The sequence below is a fragment of the Oncorhynchus mykiss genome, chromosome 4, assembly GCF_057628025.1.
Source record: "Oncorhynchus mykiss isolate SJ-2025 chromosome 4, ASM5762802v1, whole genome shotgun sequence".
NCBI classification, from domain to species: Eukaryota; Metazoa; Chordata; class Actinopteri; order Salmoniformes; family Salmonidae; genus Oncorhynchus; species Oncorhynchus mykiss.
The window spans coordinates 60,585,527-60,612,662 of record NC_143025.1 but is presented as its reverse complement, the minus strand read 5'-3'; the positions used below and the strand labels follow the sequence as shown (position 1 = coordinate 60,612,662).

Genomic DNA, 27,136 nt, shown 5'->3' with positions numbered 1-27,136 from the left:
ACCCAAGCCGATAAGGTGAAAAGTCTGTCGATGTGCCTTTGAGCAAGGCACTTAACCCTAATTTGCTCCAGGGGCGCTGTACTACTATGTCTGACCCTGTAAAACAACAAATTTCACTGCACCTATCTGGTATTTGTGACAATAAATATATATTTTTAAATGTCATGCTTCATTTGCGAAATAGTTGGTGCTCGGTGTGGTTCAGGAAGGATTGGTGGGGTGTGACATATGACCAACGGGAAATCGTTCGGGAATTGTCAGATTGTGCAGAGGAAAACGCCCCTTCGTTGTATAAAATGTCATGTTAATAATAGACTAACCGAACCCGTTTTATAAATAATAATAATAATAACAATAATGTGGTTATGTTAGGTTTAATACAATGAATAAAGCATTATTAGCCTATTACATTTTTTGGGTGTGTGGTGGTCTTCGTTTAGTTTCTTGGCGAAAATTGCAACCTTTATCCTAAATATGCATTTGGATATATTGTCTTATTGAATAGTATATAGGCATATAGTGTAGGCCTATAAGTAGACCTATAAATACAGACATATTTCTTTATTCATTGATGCTGCTAATCTTTCATTGTTTTATATTTTACCTAACTGCTAGTCTTTCTTAAATAAAGATGTTCGATATTTTTAACATTTTTCATCATGGTTAGCCTATTGCACAATTAACCTTTAACCTTATGCGGTTGCCATATAATAATGCAGACAGAAAGGTAATATCAAATAATACTTTAATATAGATTTTCGCTTGCTACATGAATACACATTAACAACTTATAGCCTAAGTCATAAGGGATACACAAACGATATTAGCACAGAGCACATCTCACAATTTGTAACATACCGAGGTGCCTGTGAATCCCACAGTTACGCCTTCAATTAATGTAAAAGTGTCTGTATGAAATAATGTCGTCACATATCAACATACTCTGAACGAACATGACACTGAATCAGTCCCTTCCATGTCCAATGTCCATAAAAGGTGATCCATAAAACAAAAATACGACCAATTTACAAATGTACAAATTGTAATTGTTAGAAAAAGTTAATTGAATGCCGATTCAAATTCAAGAAGAGTTCATGATTGGCCTCGAATACACACCTTGGTAGTAAGAAGTGTCTGTGGGTGTAGAAGCAACATCTAAGCCCGTTTTAGCCGACATTGAGCCCATGGACAGCGGCCCTGTCATCGGTGAACCATAGCCGTACTGCATCATCTGTTCATACGTTTTTAGGTCCATTTTGTGGTGATGCTGCTGTTCCGACGACATTAGATTGTTGATGGAGAAGGGGTGATTGAATGAATAGTGGTGCTCCGGCTTCAGGTGCGCTTCGTGCACGAGCACCGAGTGATGCTGAGACAGAAGATGGTGAGTCTGTGGGATAGGAGAGAGCGCGTGCTCCGCGGGGCTCATTACCTGCTGCCGGGGTTTCGGATTAGATACAGTCCGCTTGACGTCTTTTACGGACGGGGTGGGGTGGGGTGATTCGTTTCCATTACAGCTCTCTGGGCTGCTGTTAGAGCCGCCCTCGGGAGTTTTCTTCCCGGTCTCCCTGCCGAGGTCTTTCTCGCACCTGAACCGCTTTTGCCTCCGGAGATAGCAGCCGTTCTCAAACATATTCCCTGAGTCCGGGTGAAGGGTCCAGAAAGATCCTTTGCCCGGCTTATCCGGGGACCTGGGCACTTTGAGGAAGCAGTCGTTGAAGGACAGAGAGTGGCGGATAGAGTTTTGCCAGCGCTGCTGGTTCTGTCTGTAGAAGGGGAAGAGGTCCTGGATCCATTGGTATAGCTCATTCAACGTCAGCATCTTTGTGGTAGACTGCTGTAAAGCCATGGTGATGAGAGAAATGTAGGAATATGGGGGCTTGGCGTGCGTATAGCTTCTCCTGTATGTTTTGGGGTCCCTTGACCTTATGTTGGACTGTCCATACATGGGGCTCATAACGCTCATATTATTATAGGAGGTCAGGGCATTCATCGATGGAGACGGGGTGTTTATGGGGCTCATGTTCGGGTTCAGCGCCGCGCTCATGCCCGCCATCCCTGCTCCCATACTGTGCATGGCTCCGGAGCCCGGTGACATCGCGGCCATGGAGTGGTTCACACCCGTGTTGACGTATGACATGTTCATGGGGCTGCCTGACATGTTGCTGGTTGAAGTCATTCCAGGCATGCTCATATAGGTGCTCATCGAGTTCATTCCCAAACCGGTGTGTTGTGCCATGTTTCCAACTGAGGTATAGCACTGTAGAGAAAAGAGTGCACAACGTCAATAATATATTTAACAATGTGAATAAAGTAGACACCTATTAAAATCACCTCGAAATAATTATACCTACGGAAATGCGTTTTTTCAGTTGGCCAAATATCCAATCTTAATTTGCAACTTCAAACAATTACGTTCAAACAGTAAGGAAGTGCATGTAGACCTACATGCTAAACAATATTCTAAAGCTATTTTATAAACAGGGAACGAATGTAGCCTAATCAGGCGACGGGATCATTGTAGGCTCCTTAATAGACTAATTCGATACATAGTCAAAAGGCAAATTATATGCTACGATTAAATAATAAGAAATACATTTAAGTTTCAATTAGATTTTCTAAATAATAAAGATTCAAGTAATATATTTCGTAAATGTTATTTCCATCCTCACTAGACATTGGTTAGGAGAGCGAAGAGATCCGGCAGGATTTCTATGGCGCCTCAAGTCAATATTTGATCACAAAGTTAATATTATCCCAAGGATAATATTGAGTTGTATAGACAGCAAAATGCATATATATATATATAAACTCTACCCACCTCGGGCTCTCCGTAGTAAGCGCTCCAGTCTGAATGCTCGTGTCCTTCCATTTTAACAGCGCTTAGCATTGTGGACCGTCCAAAACCAATTTCCGTCAACAGCCTCTCTCAGTCCCAGCAGAAGATTAAGTGACAAAAAAGTGCACTAAAACCGATAGGGGACTACAGGCAACCCAGGTCGTTTAGTCTGCGTGCTGCCTGGGGACTGGTTCATGGGTATCTCTCTGCCCGGAGTGCCTTCAGACGTTGTAAAGCGAATGACGACGACAAGAGTTGTAATGACGTTAGCTCCTCGTCTTGCTGTGGTATAGCAGCATGTGTCGCGTTGGCTCTCGACCCTCCAACCCTCACTCATTCAATGCCCTATTTGAATAATCTGCTCACACCTAGGCACTAGACTCCTCCGTTGGCCCTCTGTTGTACACCTGCGCTGTCTGAAAAGGGCAAACCTATTCGATCCAATATGTCAAATGTGATTGTTTTCCACCAGAAAAAAAAGACAAGGAATTTTGAATTCTAAGAAGGCTTATAGGAATGTGGTTTGGCATCTTCTGACCGAGTATTCTCATTTCTCTCAAGGAGTGTGGTCCTCGTCTAACTTCATTTGCATTCCTATCACATTTTACAGTTTCAGCATGCAATCAAACATTTTGTCAAAATAAACAAGGAATTTCCTAACCAGTTATTTCACCAAACCACGATGCTACATCGATATAATAAAAAGGCATATTGATAATGGAGATATTATGGTTGACTATAAAACACCACTTGTAATACTTATTTAGGCCATATTGAATAACGATTGACGACTGTAACATGGGAATGTTTTTATTTGAGCAATAAGTCCAGGGGTCCATGCATCGATTAAATTCTGGAGTGAGGGGGCGATAAGGGTAGTCTAGTCTACCCAGTGGTGATGACAGAAATGAACAACTTCGTAGAACATTGTGTGCAGCATTTCGAATTTCGAAACATCGTAAACAAATGTTCAGGGTCAACTCAACTCGAGGCACGTTGTACGATTTTGGATCGTTATCATTAACATATAGGCATAATATTGTGCATAATTGTCTCTTGAATTCTAAGTGTTAACGCAACTAATGTAATTATATCATTTTAATGATATAATGATATGAGTGAACAAAACATTTGGAACACCTTCCTAATGTTGAGTTGCACCCCCCCCCCCCCCCCCCCCCATGTTGACTCCAATGCTTCTTTCTCACAGTTGTATCAAGTTGGCTGCATGTCCATTGGTTAGTGGACCATTCTTGATATGCACGGGAAACTGTTGAGCGTGAAAAACCCAGCAGCGTTGAAGTTATTGACACACTCAAGCTGGTGCGCCTGGCACCTACTACCACACCCCGTTCAAAGGCACTTACATCTTTTGTCTTGCCACTCACCCTCTGAATGGCACTCATACACAATCCATGTCTCAATTGTCTCAATGCTTAAAAATCCTTCTTTAACCTGTCTCCTCACCTTCATCTACACTGATTGAAGTGAATTTAACAGGTGACATCAATACGGAATCATAGCTTTCACCTGGATTCACCTGGTCAGTCTTTGTCATGGAAAGAGCAGGTGTTCCTAATGTTTTGTCTACTCAGTGCGCCTGGCACCTACTACCTACTTACTATACATACCCCGTTGAAAGACACTTACTGTCAACAGAATCTCAATTTCAAACCATATCAAACAAATATTTTTACACGATCTAGGCCTATTTTAATTCCCCCTGATTTAGTTAGTGGCTGTTTGGAGAATAGAGATTATTCAAACATAGCACTGTCTCTATACTCATGTGTCGGACCATCATTTTATTGACTTTTTGCGAAGGCCTTGCAGCCTAGATGCCCTATGTTTGATATGCCGGTTTCAAGAGAAGCAAAGTTTATCTAACGTGTTTGATCACTGGAGCTGGAATGGATATCCGCAGCAATCGCTGATAAACCTAGCTACGGAAAACAAGGATACTATCGAGGTGATATTAATGGAGCAGTTCAACTGGTAATGTATTTGCCAAATACACACTATAGTACACGCGCACAGGCCAGCGATGGAATCTTTAAATGATGGCGTTGGAGGAATTTGACATCTGATTTTTAATTGTGATAACTTCCATCATCGACTCTTCATAATAATTATGATAATAATGTCACGACAAAAAGGGCACACTTGTTAGAATGTATTGTAAGCCATAGCCTACATAACAGATTCATGAGAAGTATACCAACATTTGTAATGCTTATGTCTACGAATTATTAATTCGGTTATATATTGTATATCGGTTATATATATATCGGTTATACATTCATATATATATATATATATATATATATATATATATATATATATATATATATATGCATAGCTTATGAATGTGTTATGAAGTCATTAGGATGCCCTTCTATTAAGGGTACTGTTTAGCCTGTCATCAATGACAATTTGTGACAATGGTTTAGTGCTGACACATAGGTAGTTAACAGGTGAACATTCATCTCAGATCACCTTGTTTGACCTCACACTCTCTTAAGGGGTTCTGTTGACTGTTAGGTCAACCAGGGTCTTCTCACAAGCACTGATACAGTACTATCTGGTGGCCTACTGTAAGTGTATTGCTCCTATCAAATGCACTGAGGCTGATTCATCACAAAGTGTGTCAATAAAGGCACCACAATGGCCTTCAAGTCAATCATTACTTTAGGCGTAGAGTAACATTAGCACATTTTTTACCATTTGTCTCTGCTCAATGTTATTCCCTGAAATCTATTTGATTGGGTGAATTATGTGTTTTCTGAGTGAAAAAAAACAAACTGTCAGTTATGACTGTGGATGTGTTGCATTCTCAAAGATTGCAACACATCATATTGGCCAAAACACATTATATTGACCAAAACACATATTGACCAAAGAATGAGAGAAGATAAAGAAGAAAAGAAAATAACAATTACAAACTATAACATGCATATAAATATCCAGGTATTAGGAATCTAGGAATGTGCCAGTTTCATTACAATGTTTTCCACTGTGGCATAGGGAGTTAAAAATCCGCCTTAATTCGTTGTTCTGCCAGTCACCCTAGTCCCCCAGAACAACTTTTCAAGAAACACAAGGGGAAGAGGTTAAGCTAGTGATTAATAAAGAGTATTTTCAGTGTGAGACGAAACCACTAAATGTTTGCTGCCATTTGCCTATAGTGACAGCAAACATACCAGATTGAGGGAGGCTTTGGTCGGGGCCTTTATCCTGTACAGCTGTGACAACGGCTGTGGGCTGCAGGTTTGCGGCCTGCCACAGTGTGTTTACCTGGAGACGAATCTGAAAGGCGGCGGGACAGGGAGGACACACAACCAAGGTGAAAGGGAACAAGAGACGGCTTTTTCAGATCTAAGGAGAGCGGTTATTGCACTAGCTGGCTGGACCACCGTGCTCTCTGTACACACACACACACACACACACACACACACACACACACACACACACACACACACACACACACACACACACACACACACACACACACACACACACACACACACACACACACACACACACAGGGTCCTAGAACAGAAAGCATCGCTCTTATGCACCATTACACTCCTTTTCATATTGAAAGCATATTGTGGGTTGAAATGGAAGACAGTTTAGACTTCACAGGATCCATTGGTATGTACAGTGCCTTCTGAAAGTATTCATACCCCTTGACTTATTTCACATTTTGTTGTTACAGCCTGGATTCAAAATGGATTACATATATATTTTTTCTCACACTTTCTCACACAATTTTTTCTCACACACACACAACACCCCATAATTACAAATTGAAAACATTTCAAAATTTTAGCAAATTTATTGAAAATGAAAGACACAAATATCTCATTTATATAAGAATTCACACCCTTAAGTCAGTACTTTGTAGAAGCACTTTTGGCAGCGAGTGCAGCTGTGAGTCTTTCCGGGTAAGTCTCTAAGAGTTTTCCACACCTTGATTGTGCAACATTTGCTCATTATTCTTTTCAAATTCTTCAACCTCTAGCAGTGTTGATCAAACAAACATTTTCAGATCTTGCCATAGATTTTCAAGTAGATTTAAGTCAAAACTGTGACTCAGCCACTCAGGAACATTCACTGTCTCCTTGGTAAGCAACTTCAGTGCAGGTTTGGCCTTGTGTTTTAGGTTATTGTCCTGCTGAAAGGTGAATTAATCTCCCAATGTCTGGTGGAAAGTAGACTGAACCAGGTTTTTCTCAAGAATTTTCAATTTATTTTTATCCTGAAAAATGACCCAGTCCTTGATTACAAGCATACCCATAGCATGATGCAGCCATCCCTATGCTTGAAAATATGGAGAGTGGTGCTCAGTAATGTGTTGTATTGGATTGGCCCCAAACATAACACTTTGTATTCAGGACAAAAAGTGAATTGCTTTGCCACATTTCTTGCAGTATTACTTTAGTGCCTTATTGCAAACAGGATGCATGTTTTGAAATATTTTTTATTCTGTACAGTCTTCTTTCTTGTCACACCCTGATCAGTTTCACCTGTCTTGGTGCTTGTCTCCACCCACTCCAGGTGTCGCCCATCTTCCCCATTATCCCCTATGCATTTATACCTGTGTTCTCTGTTTGTCTGTTGCCAGTTCGTCTTGTCTTGTCTTACCAGCGTGCTTTCCCGTCTTCCTGTTTTCTCAGGTTTCTGTTTCCTAGTTTCCCCGGTTCTGACCATTCTGCCTGCCCCCAAGCTTGCCTGCTGTCCTGTACCTGGCTAACTCTGCCTTGAATTACAGTGCTCTGCCTGCCCTTGACCTGTCTTTTGCCTGCCCCATGTTTTGTCAATAAACATCTGTGATTCTAGCTGTCTGCATCTGGGTCTTATCCTGAGTTCTGATACTTCTTTTCACTCTGTCAATTAGCTTAGTATTGTGGAGTAACTACAGTGTTGTTGATCCATCCTCAGTTTTCTCCTATCACAGCCTTTAAACTCTTAACTGTTTTAAAGTCACCATTGGCCTCATGGTGAAATCCCTGAGTGGTTTCCTTCCTCTCCGGCAACTGAGTTAGGAAGGACGCCTGTATCTTTGTAGTGACTGGGTGTATTGATACACCATCCAAAGTGTGATTAATAACTTACCATGTTCAAAGGGATAGTCAATGTTTCCTTTTTTTTTTTACCCATCTACCAATAGGTGCCCTTCTTTGCGAGGCTTTGGAATACCTCCCTGGTCTTGGTGATTGAATCTGTGTTTGAAATTCACTACTTGACCTGGGGACCTTACAGATACTGTAATTGTATGTGTGATACAGAGATGAGGTAGTCATTCAAAAATCATGTTAAATACTATTATTGCACACAGAGTGAGTCCTTGCAACTTATTATGAGACTTTTTAATCCTGAATTTATTTAGGATTGCCATAACAAGTGGGATGAATACTTATTGAATACTCATTTATAATTCATTTGTAAAACATTTCAAAAACATAATTCCAATTTGACATTATGGGGTATTGTGTGTAGGCCAGTGACAAAGAAAAAATCTCACTTTATTCAATTTAAAATGCAGGCTGTAACACAACATGTGGAAAATATCAATGGGTGTGAATACCTTCTGAAGGCACTGTAATACACCTGTTATACGGCTATTTACAAAATACAATGTTAGTCTACAGCAGGATAATTATTTTTCTCCTCTTTCGGTGTACTGTATATGAATCAAATGTACATGGTTTTATTTCAACCGTTGAGATATGCCTGTTTATGCATTCTAATACTATAATAATACTAGTTGATTATTTTTCATACAGTTAACCTTTGTTCAGAAATATATGTTTTGCTGATGGCTTTGTGTTTTTTCCATCAGCCTGATGGCTCTTCTTTGATCATTTAAAAACAACAAGGGAACAGCACAAAGGCATTTCCATCTATCCCAGTGATATCTAGCTACCTCGGTGGTCCTCTGACTTGCAAGATGCAATTTGTACTGTTTACTGAGAAACAGGGTGGGGTCTTCTTTAGTAAAATCAGGGAGATGTCACTCTCGGCTCCATGACAAAGCTCCCTGCCGGCAAACAACATGTGTCCAATATGTGTTTGTCTACCCGAGAACGCCCTACCAGATCCTAATAAATCAGTTTCTTTACAGGCTCTGACAGGCTAACTGGCTAACCACAGTGTAGGCTAATGGCATGGACACTCCTCACCTTGCGTTCCAAATGGCACGCTATTCCCTATATAGTGTACTACTTTGGACCAGGGCCCGTAGGGAAAGGGTGCCATTTGGGACGGAGTCTCAAATTAGCACCTCGTCAGCCTCCTACAGCTCCGGACAAACATGGAGTGAGAAACAGCCGCCTGGCTGGGGAGACACCACTCCTCCTCAAAACCTCCTTGGCCTTCCCGACTGACCTGTCTGTCTGCCCTCAGCGGTAGCAACCAGCTGCCTTCCTGGCTAGGCAGGCCATTTCACCAGCCAGCCAGATGTGTGTATGTCAGGTGAGCAAATATTGCCACTTAGTTAAGACTTCTCTGGTCCCCTCCTTCAGAGGCTGCTGTGTATTCCAGGGGTCTGCAGGAAGTATTAGTAGTGCTGTGAAGTTTCTATGGCATGAGAAGTTAGACTTAGAAGATGCACAGCGGGGGTCAGTTAAGTTTCAAGTAGTTTCAAAGTTGATTCGCCACATCCACAGGATAGAACAGGTGCAAAACAGTACAGTGAAATAACCTTGAGAGCTCTTCTCCAACAATGCAGTGATAACAATAACAGTAGTGTATAGATAATAATAGAAAATATAATTTAAAAAATACAAATAAAAACAACAACAACTACAATGTGAGTTAAAGAAACAGGAGAATGCAAGTGACTCAACTGTTCATTAAGCTGAGGGATGCCCCCTCAATCCTTCATCTTAACTCAGATAGGGAACATCCCAAATGGCACCCTGTTCTCAATATGGGCACTGGTCAAAAGTAGTGCACTAACTACAGTATCTGGAATAGTGTGCCATTTGGGATACAGCCATAGCTATTACATTCTTAATCCTCACAATGCCTGATCACCACAGCCGAGGATCAGCCTATCACATTTAGCAAACTATTTGATCACGTTTTGTGTAAATACAGTTCACATTCTGGGCTATAGAACAGATTGCACATTTGTCCTGAGGAGGAGGAATCACCTTCAGACGGCGTCAAGTCAAAGATACTTATAACTAAGTATTACCCTATGCCTTTGCTTTACACATGTTTGTTCCAGTATTAGCTGCGCTGAGGTTGGTATGGCCTCCATGAGCGAGACCAAAGCATTCTTTCACCGTATGATTACATACACGCAATTGGACAGTGAAGCATACTCCAGCATTTTGGATTTGAGATCAAATGTTTTGTACAGAATGTCACCTTTTTTCATCCAAATCTGTTTGACCGTTTAGACTGTTGTTTGGCCTCTGTACTCCATCACTTTTTGGATTTGAAATGATAAATTGACTATGAGGTTAAAGTGCAGACTGTCAGCTTGAATTTGAGGGTATTTTCATCCATATCGGGTGAACAGTTCAAAAAAATACAGGACGTTTTGTACATAGTCCCCCCCCCCCCCCCCCCATTTTAGGGGACCAAAGGTATTGGGACAAATTCACTTATATGTGCATTAAAGTAGTCTAAAGTTTGGTATTTGTGCAGAGTCTAAACAACAAAAAATGCATCACTGTCCCAATACTTTTGATGCTCACTGTATTGCTAATTTTCAAAGCTTGATAATTTTTCAATTGGGTGGGCTGCTTGAAATTTACACACTTATATATATATATATATATGCACACACAAATAAAACAATGAAATAGGTGACATGGCCTGAGGTCACGCACACTCACATTCAAAGTCTAACGCGGCATCCGTAAAGAGACCTGCTCTGACTATGTAATCAGTTAGACGGCCAGATCATGTATCACGGTGCCTATGAACGTAGAAAGAGCACATTCTACACTGCGTTCTGATAGTATATCCTTTCAAAATACAATTGCGGGAAAAACAAAGCTTTGGAAGCTTCCTCCTCTTGCCACTGTCGAGGAGAGGAGGGTATCAGCTTTCTGTAGGTATATATTTTTTTTCTCAACTCTAAATATTCAGCTCAATGTCAACTGTTTTACAACCAAGATATTTGATATGGCTTTTAGATATGGAGCAGGCCATTACGAGGGTATAGGCCTATAGGTCTCATGGATAGTAGCCCTCAAATGAAAAGGACATTTAATTTACTGTTGGATGAATACATGGCTACTAGCAGTGGCTATTGTATGCAATATATACACACAGTGGCAAGTGTATTAGGTACACTAGCCCATTACCTCACGTGGCCGTGGCTTGCTATATAAAGCAGGCAGACAGGCAACGAGGCATTCAGTTACTGTTCGATTGAACGTTAGAAGTGGCAAAACAAGTGACCTAAGTGACTTTGAGCATCGTATGATCATCGGTGCCAGGCGCGCTCAGAAACGGCGCGCTCAGAAACGGCCACCCTCCTGGGTTTTCCACGTATGGCAGTGTCTAGGGTTTACAGAGAATGGTGCGATAAACATAAAACGTCCAGTCAGCAGCAGTCCTGTGGGCGAAAACAGCTTCTTGATGAGAGGTAGAAGGAGAATGGTAAGAATCGTGCAAGCTAACAGGTGGGCCACAAACAGGCAAATAACGGCGCAGAATGACAGTTTGAGTTAGAAATTGCGTGCATGGAATGTGGGACAAAATCCTTAACTTTTGACTACTTTACAGTTTCTCAATCACTTTGACTCGTTTTTTTAAACAGTTAACATTTCTCTAAACTGTTGGTGCCATTGCATGTCTGCCAGATGTAGTAACTCACCTACAACATTTAATTTATGCTTCAAAACCTAGTTATTGTGTCAGTAAATTGGCCAAAGTGTTTTTTGTTGTCATCTTGTGAGCCGTACTGGTCAAAATGTTTAGATGCTTTTTGACAATGGCAGTCAACTTGAGAAATGTTTGTTATATACACATTTCAGTTTTGTTCTACTTTTTTATTGACACTGACTGCTTACTGTACTATACCTGAATGCCAGTTTTGTCTAGCTGAATGCTCTTGTGTATCACACTGAGCTTTTTAGATACCGATCTCAACAGTAGGTAAAAGTTTACTGGGAAAAGTCAATACTGCAGGACACAGAAAAAGGATATGCACATTTGTATGTATACAGTATTTTTTTTTTTTTGTAGCAATGTGTTATATGTAAACAGAAAATTCACATTGCATGTCCATATTTACATATTTCTTACATGTAAAATCATATATAGTGAACAGAAAATGTGCTACAAAATGACATCGATGCAAAAAAGACAAAAGAAATGCAAAAAAGAAAAAACCTGTGGTAGTTCTGTTAAAAAAACAATAAATTGTACCTCCTCACAGTACGTGACACAAGAAGTTCCCATCTTCTTGGTGGACATCCTGCAATGATCACTGCAATGATCGCCTGTGATCTCCTCACAAGCAGCATTCATGGCAGCTAACAGAGACATCTGATCTTGTGCCCGATAGTCATATACTTTCCACCTCCATGCTGAACAAAACTCTTCTATCGGTTTCAGGAATGGGGAGGATGGAACTCCACTGTTATCCTTTCATGCGCAGCAAACCATTCCCTAACAATGTTGTTTCGGTGGAAGCTGACATTATCCCACACAATTACAGAATTTGGCAAATCTGCTCTAACTAAACCTCTTTCGTGTTCTGTTATTAGGTCTCTGTAAACTGTATTTAGGAAGGCCAGGGGAAGATGGGTGTTATAGGGCCCAATGTGTGGAATATGTGTGCTCACACCATTCTCAGAAATGGCAGCACACATTGTAATATTGCTCCCCACGTTGGCCTGGTGTGCCAATTGTGGCTAGGCGTCCAATGAGATTGCGGCCACGTCTCCTGCCTTTGGCCAGGCTGAACCCAGCCTCGTCCACAAAAACAAGACATTTCATGTCCTTCCAGCTCCATTATTTTCTAAATAGTAACACAGAAACAAAATATAAAGTTTGTTTTACATAACCTATTCTAGAATCAGACAGTTTAGCAAAGTAGAAATGTTTTCTGTTCTTATAGGTATCTACAACTTCAAGAAGTATATACAGGCATCGTTGAAGTACAGTAAAACTCCCTGGACAATATACCATGTGCACACCAATGGTTTACCTGGACATACTGGTACCACAGCTCCTTCACTCTGTCACTATTCCTCTCAAATGAAACCATGTAGAGCTGTTTCATAGTCATTTTTGCTATAGGTGAAATGCTGACAGAATTGATATTTGCGAAGATATCGTTGTCATTTGTGATTGCACTTCGGATCCCTCTTAGCCTGATGGAATTGTTGGCTATGACCATGTTGCAAATTTCTCGTTCCTGCCCATGGCTGAATACTGCTAGTCTGCCACCACCATGAGGTCGTTGTGCAGTCCTATATATGACATGTAGAATTCACAAATGGACCATGTTACAGATAGTATATTGTATTCAAATTGTGCTGTATTACTGTATTACTGTATATTCCTCATACATATATTACATTGTGATTTTATTTTACTATTTACCTTTACAATAGTTGCTGTATTGTTGTGAATGAAATGCTGTAACAAAGGTAAAGAGCGAGTACATATTTACCTGTTTTCCCTACGGAATGGTTGCACAATTGATGACACTGTGGACATGTTTACATAATGCTGTACTTTAGGGGTGGCAGGTAACCTAGTGGTTAGAGCGTTGGACTAGTAACCGAAAGGTTGCAAAATCAAATCCCCAAGCTGACAAGGTATAAATCTGTTCTTCTGAACAAGGCAGTTAAACCACTGTTCCTAAACCATCATTGAAAATAAGAATTTGTTCTTAACTGTTCTGCCTGTGATTATTATTATTTGACCATGCTGGTCATTTATGAACATTTGAACATCTTGGCCATGTTCTGTTATAATCTCCACCCGGCACAGCCAGAAGAGGACTGGCCACCCCACATAGCCTGGTTCCTCTCTAGGTTTCTTCCTAGGTTTTGGCCTTTCCAGTGAGTTTTTCCTATTCTACACCTGCATAGCTTGCTGTTTGGGGTTTTAGGCTGGGTTTCTGTACAGCACTTTGAGATATCAGCTGATGTACGAAGGGCTATATAAATACATTTGATTTGATTTGATTTAAGTGAGTTGCATAGTTAAATAAAGGTAAAAAAAAAAAAACTCTGACCAGCCTCTTCCATTGTAAGACCATGGTTTATAACATGGTCCACAATTGTGGCTCTGATTTCATCAGGGACTCTGTCTTCTACCTCTTCCTCTATTATGTCTTCCCCTAAAACATCCACCACCACACATTCTTACACATCTTCTGATTTCTCTTCCACCAGCATGTAGCTGCTGTTCAGGGTTCTGATGTTCCTCCATGTTCAAAAATGGTAGTGATTGTGCTGTGGGAAAGCTCCATATATATATATGCGTCCAAACTTGATTGGTTGATTGGTAAGATTGTGATTCCTATTTCATTACTATGTCAGCTGGCAGGTCATTTGCCAATTTAGCAGACATCACAAACATTCCATGTCATAGACATTTATGCAAAATACATGTATGTCTGACAGATTGTGATAATTGAATGGATCATTTTGCACGATGAAAGAATGTTTAGAAGTTGTGAAGAGTATGACAGTTTCACTGAGAATCAACTCATCAGTTTTAATCAGCAAGTCATGTGCATGTAGCTATTCCGCAAATTGTAGACAATTGTACGTACGCTTTTGCACACATTTGCCAAAACACATGCAATTTGCTTAAATTAATAAGAAATTCAAATCTGGTGTGAACCAGAAACTAATTGTTCAGAGATTTGAGCTTATTGTTTTGAAAGAAATAATTCTCTTTTCGAGAATTGAGCCAAAGCCATTGAGAAAATCTGTAATACATTTGTCCAAATACTTTCTTCAAATGGGGGGACTAGAGACATAAAATACTTTCATTTCTAAACGGTAAAACAGTCCGAATTCACTGTCTGAATTCATATGAAGGGGAGTGTAGATCCCTTATAAACATTTCACATAATAGTTCATTATACTAAACAGTCATAATGCATTCGTTTTTTTAAAAAGCATAGAGGTTAATCTATCTGTGAGCACAGTTGCTTAGGTGTGGTCTCTCACCTTGGTGAAATGGAGATCTGCGGTGAAAATAAGATCCTCTCCTCCTTAAAAATGCAGCCCACTTGGAAATGCCTTGTTTCCTCCCTACTATGTTTTTTTTTGCTCTAAGGAGGCAGATAAGCACAGGTGTGCATACAGACTGATGATCCTATGGTGATATGAGAATAGACTAAATAAATTACTTCGGTAATTGAATTCCTCCCTCCCTCAATCATTCCTGTACTTTTTTTGGAGCAAATTAAATTGATTTATCATGCCCTGCCTGTTATATCTTGAGTACAGTGTCCCCTTGTGGTGAGTCCTCTCAGAAAGGCTTTCACACCGCCCTGCATAGTGGTCGTCACTAGTTACCACAGCCACAAAGCCATAAACCCCGCTTATTTCCTCAATTTATCTTCTTAAAAATGGATTTTAAAACTTCACCCTAACCACACCGCTAACCTTATGCCTAACCCTAACCTCAAATTAAGACCAAAAAGCAAATTTTTGTTTTCATGAATTTCACAATATAGACCTAGCCAATTTTGACTTGGTGGCTGTGCTATCCAGTTGAAACCCTGTATGCCTCATCTGTGTCCGTACGGCAAAGAAAGGTAGGTTGTTATAACAACATAAAACCGATATTACAATCTATTTAATTTGTAATAGGACAAGTATTTGTTTTGTTAGGATATGTGTACTGAAAAGTCTGGGTTGTCAGTGCTTACGCGTCTTCTCTGCTGAAATAAACAGTTGTCTGTCTTAATCGGGTTCCCGTCGAAGGCACTGCATCTCAGTTCGCGTCACGATAGTCTCTGGTTCGAATCCAAGATGTATCACATCCGGCCGTGATTGGAAGTCCCATACGGCGGCGCACAATTGGCCCAGTGTTTTCCGGTTTTGCCCGGGGTAAGCCGTCATTGTAAATAATAATTTGTTCTTAACTGACTTGCCTAGTTAAATACAGGTTAAAATTAAAAAAGGCTATGAATTTGGATTGAATCAAAGATCATGGATACACTAACAAGATGACATGTCTCTCCGCCCTAACACTTGGAGTTGTTGTCCAAAAAGCGGCACCGCACTAGCTCCCGCCCATCCTTTCTTTGGATTGGTGGATAGATCTCGTTATTTTAATGTTTTTGAAAATTCGTTTGTTTACGTCAACCGCCCGTATTCAATGGAGAGACGCTACTATATATGCATATCCGACAGTTTTTCTTAGTTGCCGGATGTCACGTGTCCTACATATATCAGTACACTCTTAACGTAACATTTCGGAACTTGTATTCGATCAAATAAACTTAAAGTAGCCTCCATACAAAAATCCTTGCTTGGTGGGCGAAACAACGCCAACTGCTGGGAGACAGATTTTCCGCCGAGTTGGACCTCTGATTGAAGGCATTGTGATAGGCTTTGTGAGGTTCTCCGTCTTTCCTAAGTGGCCCCGACCCTTTGGCACTGTTAGCAAAGAGACTGATCAAAGGAGTAGTACTACTTGAAGTGACAGGTGTGCTGGGTGCTTATGGTCTTCTTTTTTTTTATTACAAGATGTACACAAGTCATGGTAACATTTACATTTGATATAGAAATGACATTTGCCATGTACACTGACTATCTTGGGCTATGTACACCGTTGCTTTGTAACAAAATGTTCATTTATTTTTATTTCAGAAACAGTATGAACAACATACTGGGTACGGGCTGTAGACAGTTCAAAACATACAAACTTGAAGAATCGTTCCAATTCCAAACCGCACAGCAATAAAATTGGCACCAAATAATAAAACCTTTCATCTCCAGTTACAATTATTACAGACCAGACATTATAGTATGCTAATGTTTTCATTTTGTATTTACCTTGTATAAACCTATACAAAATATTGAAGAGTTGAAATGTCAATACAGAGAATATGGCTGTGTTTACACAGGCAGCCCAAGGTAACTTCAAAGCATGACAGCCCAATTATGGGTAAGAGCTGATCTGATTGGTCAATAGTTCAATTAGTGGAAAAATAATCAGAATTGTGTAAACGCAGCCTACTTGATTTTACACAGGCATGAAGTAGTTTCTCCAATGATCGGTAGAACAAACCAGGAACTGTCAACAGGTATAGATAAAGGCAATACAGTTTGCACTAATGAACACACCCCTGGCATGTCACCCACTTGCTCTCAAATCCCATTAACCCTGGCATATTCGTTGGACTTATTAAACTGGAGACAGAATAAGTGTTAGGCTGCATTCACACAGGCAGCCTAATTCTGCCCCCCCCCTAATATTTCAGAGCTGATTAGTCAACAGACCAATTAGTGTAAAAAAAAAATCTGAGTGTGAATGCAGCCTAAAACACCATCACTTTGTCTGTCCAGCGAATATCCCAGGGTTTATGGGATTCGAGAGCAAGACCTTGAAAGATTGTTCCAAGAAGGCGTAGAGCATGAACATAAACTTAAGTGATCTTAGGTTCAGAAATGATTACTACTTCTTGAAAGTATTTTTGCCAGCCCTTGATTTGCCAAACTGTTTCTTCTTGTTAAACATGGCCTTCTTCTTCCGTAGGGTCTTGACATCTCTACCTCGGACCCAATCGTCTCTCTGGGCCTCCCACTTGAGCTGCCTGACACCTGGGGGAGAAGAGCAACTTACTCTGCATCCTCTACTAAAGTTTGGTCATCTACTGTATTCAACAACCTGTTTGATATGAAATGTACCCTGACGTGGACTGAATTCAATCTTAGGGTTGGTTAATTGTTAATCTCTCAAGCATGATGGAGCTATCTATTTTGTGCAACTTTGACAGGAACACTAGTGACTGAGTGTGCTCCAAACTGCTGTGAAGTTACTGACTCTCTCCATGTGGATATGCTGTAGTTTTTAAGCTAGTATCTAGCCAACTGAGTAAAGTCATTTACACAATTTGGCTTTTTTCTTCTTCTGTCAGGTGACACTAACTGTAGTATTCAATAAGACATGGGACATGTTTAATAGACTGTATTTAAGCCAAGGCTTACCTGCTTTGTCCTTGTTGGCCATGGCATTCATGCCGATGTTGTCAAACTTTGAGCCAGCATTTTCATCCAACATAAATCCAAACTGGGAAAAAAAAATGAAACAGACATTTAAGCATTCAGTGATATCCTTTTAGTTTCATTTACAAGAAACTCTTCAACAAACTGATGGGTAGCATAACCGTAATAGGATAGCCATCAGCACGCCAACTTAACATTGGGAGATGTGAGAAATATGGTAGGCATGACCATCTCACCTCTTCAGCAGATGCAAACATGGCTGTGTCCTTCTTTCCTTTGTGTTTCTTCCCTGGTTTGGAACCTACAAAATGGAAGAATGTCGAAATGTCAGATAAGATTCTACACTTCTAAATGAGACTCAGAGCAGTTCAACAGTACAAATAGAGGCCCAGCTACTAACCTAGAGACCCAGTGTGGTTAAGATCCTCTGATGCCTTCCTCTTGCTCTTTTTAGAACCTGGAGTGATGTTTGGTACCTCCATCTCATCGTCGGAATCTTGAGGGGAAAACAATATTTTTGAAGAGTCAACTTTTTAATAGCCATTCAAAATTAGGCCCCTTTGAAAGTAATTTATGTTAAGAAAATTGACTTAAAATTACCACCAAAAGCAAAATCACCATCATCAAGTTCTGGAACTGAAAGAGACAAAAAATTAGAGTAAAGTCTACACTCGTGGAGGCATGGGCTAGTGGGACTTTCCACCATATTTCATAAACCAGTCATTTCATTTCAAACTAGTCAAGGGAAGTGAACAATTGCACACTTTAGGAGGAAGGAGAGATAATTGGGACATAAACATACCTTCCTCATCATCATCCTCCCCAGCGGGGTCCATGAAGGCCCCTCCCTCCTCCTCCAGTTCATCTCCAAAGTCCTCCTCGTCCATACTGCCAAGGGACACCTCCTCATCATCCAGATCACCATCCAAGTCATCATCCAGGTCCGAATCATCCTCATCTCCACCCTTCTTCCCCTTCTTAGATTTGGTCTTAACATTGCTGCAACATGCACAAACACAACATGTCAGATATATCATTCAGTATAAACAAAAACAACACTGGGAACCATTTCAATGCCATGTTTGATAGGTGTACACATGAATTACTGATGATATCTGAATGCAAAGCTTTATCAAACGTGTACTTACCCTGCAAAGTCCAGGTCTGTTTCATCAATTGGCAAGTCAGTGAAGTAACTGTCTCCCTCGTATGAATCTGGATAGGGCGAGAAGGCAACCAAAGATGAGCCTGAAGTCTGATATACAATTTACATATTTCCTGAATTTTGGCCAATAACAGTTTCCTTGGAGTCCTTGAACTTACCGAGCAGAGTCTCAAACTCATCATCGTCCACGTCCTCCACACTCTCGTTATCTCCATCTCCTCGTGGCCGACGCAGTGCCTTCTCCGCTTCTCGTTTCTTGAAGAACCTAGCGTGGGGAACAGGGCATTTAAAGACAGCCCAGAACTTGAGTCACTCAAAACAATGGACCATTACATTTTCTTTGCTGCCTTATTCACAATATATACATATAGTTTTTTGAATCTGACAGTGTTACTCAAAAGGTTTGTCTATATGATCATTGTTACTCACCGATAGAAGAAGACCTCATCCACAGGAATCTGACTCTCCTTATTGGACAGGAACTCCTCACAGTTCACTGAGAGAAAGAAGACTTGCCTTACTTCTGCTCAATAAAGCGACCCCTTTATCATCCTTTATAGTGATTCAAAAGACACTCACCAGGTAAATTGTGGATGTTATTCATGGTCAGCTTCTGTTTGGGCTGCATAACTGTAGCGTCTGTGTTTTCTGTGAATGATTGAGATGAAAACAGTTTCAACCAAGACGAAAAGGTAGGGTGAATAACTGATTTGGGGAATGAACTGAGACCAGACAATTGACTAATAATGTGAACCGGGCAGTGAAATGCATTTCTGGTGGACTGAGAGAAAAAGGCAACTGAAAATGTTGGAAATATTACGTTTGCCCTTCAGTTGCTTGGGATTCCTGAAGACGAAGCGATCCAAGAACTTGCTGAGAGTGAAGTCCTGGAGAGGGTCTCCTGTGTAGTTGATGAACTCTCCCTGAGGACATGATGCAGAGGGGAAAGGGATGAATTAAACACAGAAAAACTCAAGTGGTAGTCAGAAGGATAGTGAGGGCTAGCCCTGATACCCACTTGGGCCCATTGCTACACAGGCAACTTCTTTGTATGAATTTTTTGGTAATAAGCACAAAGTTTCCCCAAATATAAAAAAAAAAGAAAAAAAGTTAATTTTACCTGTAGGATCGTCTTGGCGAACAGTGACACTGATGGGTGGAAATGTGCAGAGAGCTGAGGGGGAAAGACAAGATGTAAAATAACAACATAAGTGGATTCTCCTATGGTACAGTACCTTTTCTCAAGCAAGCCCGTAACACAGAGCACTTTTCTCTCGTCACACAACGACTGCGCCCCAAATGGCGCCCTATTATCTACTGCAATATGGGCCCTGGTCAAAAGTAGTGCACTATATGGGGAAAAGGGTTCCACCTGGGATGCACCCAATATTGTCATGAGGCTCACCCTTTGCAGCTCCCATAACGTGGTGTGGTCAGCCCCACAGAATAGGGGGTTTCTGTGTAACGGGTCGTAGGTATCCCTACTCTTCCCACCTGGACAACAAAAGAACGAGTATGCATGAAGAGGGGGAAAGGTGACCACTGAATATAAAGGAGTCACAATCAAAACATAATTATACTTACATTACAACACAAATGCTTACAGTAATTACAACACAATAATAAATGCATTTATAAGTATCTGGGTGTAGGATTTCCCCAAATATGTGAATGGAAAATAATGTTAAGGGGGTGGTCTTAATAATAAATCTCACCTTCAATGTTTTGGTGATGTACCCACGACGATGCAGTGGGCTTCGGAATGATCTCATGCTGTCCTTCCTCCACCTTATCTGCATCTACAAACCTCTCCTCATCATCCTCTTCTTCCTTAAGATCTTTGAAATTCTCCTCTTCACCATCCTGCAATCATATCATAATATGTGAGATCAAGTGACACGACGACAAAAATCATTAGAATAAATTAATCTAATGGCTGGTTTCCCAAATATAGATTAAGTCTAGTCCTGGACTAGTGTTAGACTGTGCCTGGGAAACTCTCCCCAAGAGTTCCATTATGTGATTGTGCACAATATGAAAATAACTAGTACTTTATGCTGATGTCATTGAGCTTGTCCTTACCCCACACTCCTGCAGCAGCAGCTTGAGGCCTGGTTTGACCTTCATGACCTCTGATACAAGGAAGAGAGCCCCGCAGGCAAATGTAGGGTTCTGCTCACAGCTGACCTGCAGAAGCCTCTTCACAAAGCCTTTGACCCGCCGCAGGACGATGTCTGCCTTCAGAGACTTGTACAGCAGGTTGAGGAACATACTCTGCCTGGAGCACAGAGTCAGACCTGGGTCCATGAGCTTCCTGTAAACCAGAAAACATAGATGCATCAATCAAACATCATGATCATTGTATACTAAACAAAAATATAAAACGCAACATGTAAAGGGTTGGTCCCATGTTTCATGAGCTGAGTTGGTAGAGCATGGCGCTTGCAACGCCAGGGTTGTGGGTTTGATTCCCACAGGGGACCAGTACGAAAAATAACAAAAATGCAAGCACTCACTGCTGTAAGTCGCTCTGGATAAGTGTCTCCTAAATGACTCAAATGTCAAATAAAAGATCTCAGAAATGTTCCATATGCACAGAAAAGCTTATTTCGCTCAGATTTTGTGCAAAAATATGTTTACATCCCTGTGAGCATTTCTCCTTTGCCAAGATAATTGATTTACCTGACAGGTGTGTCATATCAAGAAGATGATTAAACAGCATGATCATTACAGAGGTGCACCTTGTGCTAGGGTCTATAAAAGGCCACCCTAAAGTGTTCAGTTGTCACAACACAATGCCACAGATGTTTCAAGTCTCGAGGGAGCATGAAATCGACATGATGACAGCAGGAATGTCCACCAGAGCTGCTTCCAGAGAATTGAATGTTAATTTCACTACCATAAGCCGCCTCAAACATTGTTTTTGAGAATTAGGCAGTGCGTCCAACTGGCCTCACAACCGCAGACCACGTGTAACTACGCCAGCCCAGGATCGCCACATCTGGCTTCTTCACCTGCGGGATCATCTGAGACCAGTCACCCGGACAGCTGATGAAACTGAGGAGTATTTCTGTTTCTAATGAAGCCACTTTGAGGGGAAAAATGTTATTCTGATTGGCTGTGCCTGGCTCCCAAGTGGGTGGGCATATGCTCTCCCAGGCCTACCCATGGCTGCGTTCCTGCCGAGTCATGTGAATCCATAGATTAAGGCCTACTGAATTTATTTAAATTTACTAATTTCCTTATATGAACTGTAACTCAGTGAAATTGTTGTGTATATTTTTGTTCAGTACAGTCAACGGTATGTTTACTATAACACTGACTAAGAAAGTGCAAAATTAGGTCCCATGACTAAATACTATCAAGTTAGTATAAATTAGACAACTATTAAGAAACAGACAGCCAACAAATTCACATGTACATTTTTTTTGGGACAGGATTTGATACAACATACAGCCATTCTTCTTGATCACACCAGCAAGTCTAGAAGTGCAGTTTACCTGTAGAGCGCCACATAGTAGCGGTCTGAGACGATCTGCTGAGAGTCCATCACCTGGAAGAGCAGCATGAGAGCCTGGACGGCAGTGTTGAACTTTGCCAGGTGCACTACTTTAAACAGCGTGTCCAGCTGCTCCTTCACCTTCTCGTCCCCGGCCTTGGCGTAGGGATAGGCCCTGTTCACGCCCGACAGCAGGGCGCTCAGCATCTTGGACTCCACATCCTTCTTCTTAATGCAGGCTCGGAAGAAGGAGAAGTAGATGGAGATGAGTTTGCTGGCCAGCTCGGCCTCGTCGTGGTTCAGCAGCACCTGGTTGAGGAAGCACACGGCGTAGTACTGGGCCTTCAGGTTGATGTTGGGCCTGAACATGAGGCGCTCCACCTCACTGCACACCACCGCCTTCATGTTGGGGTGCTTGTGCAGCAGGGTCTCCAGCAGGTACGAGGCCTTGGCTGCCGTCTTGTACTCAGGGTCTCCCAGCTTGTTGACCACCTGGATGAGAAGGGCCCTCTCCTGTTCGGGCCGGTTGAGCAGCAGCTCGTGGGCAGTGGCCAGAGACTTGGCCTTGGTGGTTGCCACCGTGTCGTGGGCGAGTTCGTCCAGGGCCACCACGAACTCGGCCACGTGGTACTTCAGAAGGTGCTCAAAGTACCACAAGACGAGGCGGCGGTCGCGCGCGTCCTTGTTCCCGCTCGCCTTCTGCTCCAGCTTGTCAAAAGGATGCTGGGCGAAGGTCCTGAGCTTGCGGTTCACTGGCAGCAGGTCAGACATGAAGAGCTCTCGGAGAGTGTCCAGAGCCATCAGCCCCTGTCTGCGACTACCCTTCTTCTTCACCATGGAGACCAGGTTCTCCACATGCTCTATGCTCTGTACCGGGGCATCCTGGATCAGAACTGTCATGGCTGCCATCCTGTCAGCCAGCGTGCCTGCGGAGACCACATTTTTCATCCAGGCTGAGTTGGCCCCCTTCTGCATGTTCTTCTTGCTCTTGTAGAGCCCTGTCTCAGCCTCAAACAGCTTTATAGCCAGGGCCTTGTACTGGGAGACTTGAGACTCATCCTGTGGGTTAGAGGTACCCTCTGCAGTGTACTCCAGGTCAAACCACTTGCCACCTGGTTTGATCAGAAGCAGCTGCCTCGGCTGAAACTCAAATACGTTGGCATTTAGTTTAGCTTTCTTTCCAGTGGCTGGGACGCTGGTTTTTGCTGTCTCTTTATTTTTCTTATTCTTTGTCTCCACTGTAGATGTGACAGGCAGGTCCTTGCCTTTAGGCTCTGGTTTGGGCTTCTGATCACCTGACTTGGCTTTCTTGGCATCAGCCTTTTTGCTCTCCTTTTGGCTCGCCTCTGCCTTCTCTTCCTCTGTAGGCTCATCTGGGATAATCTGTTGGTCTTTGTATGAGCGGATGCCCAGCTTGGTGATGAATGTCTCCAATTCGCCAGGTTCCAGGTCATCTATGGCTCCTTTCTTTCCACCGTCGATCAGCTCGTTCTCATCAATGATGGCGTCAAGCAGGGCAAAGTCAGCCTACACCAGCACAAGAAAAAAGCCAAGAGAAAAAGAGGTGATTGAACAGTCATGACTTGTCTGAACATTACCGAGTACAACCACTTGCAAGCAGCTAACGTTAGTTATATTGTACCTTGCCTGGAAACCCGACGTTGAATTGTATTGAATTCTACATCGAGCAGACATTTGCGTTTGAATCTCACAGACCTCTAACAAGCCAGAATGAGTAAAATTATATTTTAACTTAGTTAACAGTTGTCCGTTCAGTTGGTCCTCTGTGATACAATATATCCACAGGTAACGCTAAATCACAATCAAATCCACAACCGGACGTTCAGAGTTCTATAACCTGAAGCATGCTCACAAAATGATAATACATGCAGGCCAAACATGTATACGTGCCGAACTTGTGCACATGTTTACATGGTTCTGCGAATGCTTCAGGGGATATTAATCTGAACGTACAATGAGCGCTTTGATACGGTGATTTAATTATACATTCCTGTGGATATAGTGTCTTGCATTCCTACCGTCAAAAGACCAACATCCGTAACAACCGGTAGAGTATGTTTAAATGTATATCTATCTATTCAACATACTGGCTTGTAGAGGTCGTGAAGAAACGTTCCAGATCCAAACACTCATTTCTGCACGACGTAGAATTCAATGCAATTAATCGTCGGGTTTCAAGGCAACTAGCTAGCTAAGTTAGCTACCTAGCATCATCGTCAATAACTACTGGCAGTGCTAGATAAAGCGTAGCAAAGTCGAACAAATACAGAAAGCATTAACAGTTGAACAAACAATTTATTCGATATTTTGGGAGAAAATGGCACGTGTTTAGTGGTAGCAGCAGGATAAATGTGCTAGTTAGCATGAGGTGCTAGCCTCAATTAACGTTACTTACTCGGGTTCCACCCAAACGTAAAACCTCGTCCAAATTAAATTCCTCGTCCGGTTGAGGACCATCTCCATTGATTTCTTCTTCCTCATCTCCATCGTTGTCATTTTCAAACTCGTCCTTTACATTTACAAAATGTGTTTTGGCTAATGCCTTACGGTTCTTTCCTTTCGGTGCCATGCTGAAAGCAGCATGTAGAAAAATGACAGGACCTGGAAGGAAAGTGTGTACAGTAACTGCCTTACTATCGTCGAAAGCAATTATTTGTGATCTTCATATCCAGCTTGATTTCAGAACAAGATTCGTGTGTTTTATTTTGTTATCCAAAACCACATGACTAGTAGTGTATAGGATTTTCTGGATTATATTTCTGATTTATATGTATCAAACAGGACTGTTTGAACTAAAGTTCAAAGTTCACAAGTCAATTCACTCACTCACCCGGGGCACCACGCCATGTAAAACAAACTAACCCAAATATTGTCCAATCAGAAAAGTAGCGGTACTGGGGTGCAAAGGAGCAAAATAAATAACAATATATGGTGATGAGGTAGTTGGATGGGCTATTTACAGATTGGCTATGTACAGGTGCAGTGATCTGTGAGCTGCTCTGACAGCTGGTGCTTAAAGCTAGTGAGGGAGATATGAGTCTCCAGCTTCAGTAATTTTTGCAGTTTGTTCCAGTCATTGGCAGCAAAGAACTGGAAGGAAAGGTGGAATTGGCTTTGGGGGTGACCAGTGAAATATACCTACTGGAGCGTGTGCTGCGGGTGGGTGCTGCTATGGTGACCAGTAAGCTGAGATAAGGTGGGGCTTTACCCAGTAACGACTTATAGATGACCTGGAGCCAGCTCAGGACCTTCGCCAACGAGAGCATACAGGTCGCAGTGGTAGGTAGTATATGGGGCTTTGGTGACAAAACGGATGGCACTGTGATAGACTGCATCCAATTTGCTGAGTAGAGTGTTGGAGGCTATTTTGTAAATGACATTGCCGAAGTTAAGGATCGGTAGGATAGTCAGTTTTACTAGGGTATGTTTGGCAGCGTGAGTGAAGGATGCTTTGTTGCGAAATAGGAAGCTGATTCTAGGTTTAATTTTGGATTGGAGATGCTTGATGTGAGTCTGGAAGGAGAGTTTACAGTCTAACCAGACACCTAGGTATTTGTAGTTGTCCACATATTCTAAGTCAGAACCGTCCAGAGTAGTGATGCTGGACGGGTGGGTAGGTGTGGGCAGCGATCAGTTGAAGAGCATGCATTTAGTTTTGCTTGCATTTAAGAGCAGTTGGAGGCCACGGAAGGAGAGTTGTATGGCATTGACGCTCGTCTGGAGGTTATTTAACACAGTGTCCAAAGAAGGGCCAGAAGTATACAGAATGGTGTTGTCTGGGTAGAGGTGGATCAGAGAATCGCCAGCAGCAAGAGTGACATCATTGATGTATACAGAGAAAAGAGTTGGCCCGAGGATTGAACCCTGTGGCACCCCCATAGAGACTGCCAAAGGTCCGGAAAACAGGATTTGACACACAACTCTGTCAGAGAAGTAGTTGGTGAACCAGGCGAGGCAGTCATTTGATAAACCAAGGCTGTTGAGTCTGCTGATAAGAATGTGGTGATTGACAGAGTCGAAAGCCTTGGCCAGGTTGATGAATACAGCTGCACAGTATTGTCTCTCATCGATGGCGGTTATGATATTAGGACCTTGAGCGTGGCTGAGGTGTACCCATGACCAGCTCGGAAACAAGATTGCATAGCGGAGAAGGTACGGTGGGAATCGAAATGGTCGGTGATCTGTTTGTTAACTTGGCTTTTGAAGACCTTAGAAAGGCAGGGTAGGATAGATATGGGTCTAGAGGGTCTCACCCTTTGAAGAGGGGGATGACTGCGGCAGCTTTCCAAATTTTGGGGATCTCAGATGATACGAAAGAGAGGTTGAACAAGCTAGTAATAGGGGTTGCAACAATTTCAGTGAATAATTTTAGGAATAGAGGGTCCAGATTGTCTAGCCCTGCTGAATTGTAGGGGTCCAGATTTTGCAGCTCTTTC

General features: G+C 41.9%; 2 protein-coding genes across 3 annotated transcripts; both read right to left on the bottom strand.

Moving 5' to 3' along the window:
• Positions 1-728: 728 nt before the first annotated feature.
• On the bottom strand, positions 729-3,655 carry LOC110522077 (forkhead box protein A2-like). The gene is made up of 2 exons (XM_021600161.3): positions 2,822-3,655; positions 729-2,260 (listed from the first exon to the last, which is right to left on the bottom strand). The coding sequence occupies exons 1-2, from the start codon at positions 2,888-2,890 to the stop codon at positions 1,082-1,084; spliced, it is 1,248 nt and encodes a 415-aa protein (XP_021455836.1). The 5' UTR covers positions 2,891-3,655; the 3' UTR covers positions 729-1,081.
• A 12,963-nt stretch (positions 3,656-16,618) lies between these two features.
• cebpz (CCAAT enhancer binding protein zeta) lies at positions 16,619-25,532 on the bottom strand. 2 transcript variants are annotated; one of them, XM_021600158.3, is made up of 17 exons: positions 25,096-25,532; positions 22,681-24,206; positions 21,263-21,494; positions 20,896-21,043; positions 20,586-20,674; positions 20,301-20,354; positions 20,001-20,103; positions 19,760-19,828; positions 19,610-19,676; positions 19,339-19,445; positions 19,164-19,230; positions 18,818-19,014; positions 18,616-18,651; positions 18,416-18,511; positions 18,252-18,316; positions 17,998-18,079; positions 16,619-17,610 (listed from the first exon to the last, which is right to left on the bottom strand). In XM_021600158.3, the coding sequence occupies exons 1-17, from the start codon at positions 25,267-25,269 to the stop codon at positions 17,465-17,467; spliced, it is 3,258 nt and encodes a 1,085-aa protein (XP_021455833.3). In that variant the 5' UTR covers positions 25,270-25,532; the 3' UTR covers positions 16,619-17,464. The 2 variants fall into 2 exon arrangements, with proteins under 2 accessions (XP_021455833.3, XP_021455834.3); XM_021600159.3 differs by having other exon boundaries at positions 18,634-18,651; positions 25,096-25,510.
• Between the last annotated feature and the right edge of the window lie 1,604 nt (positions 25,533-27,136).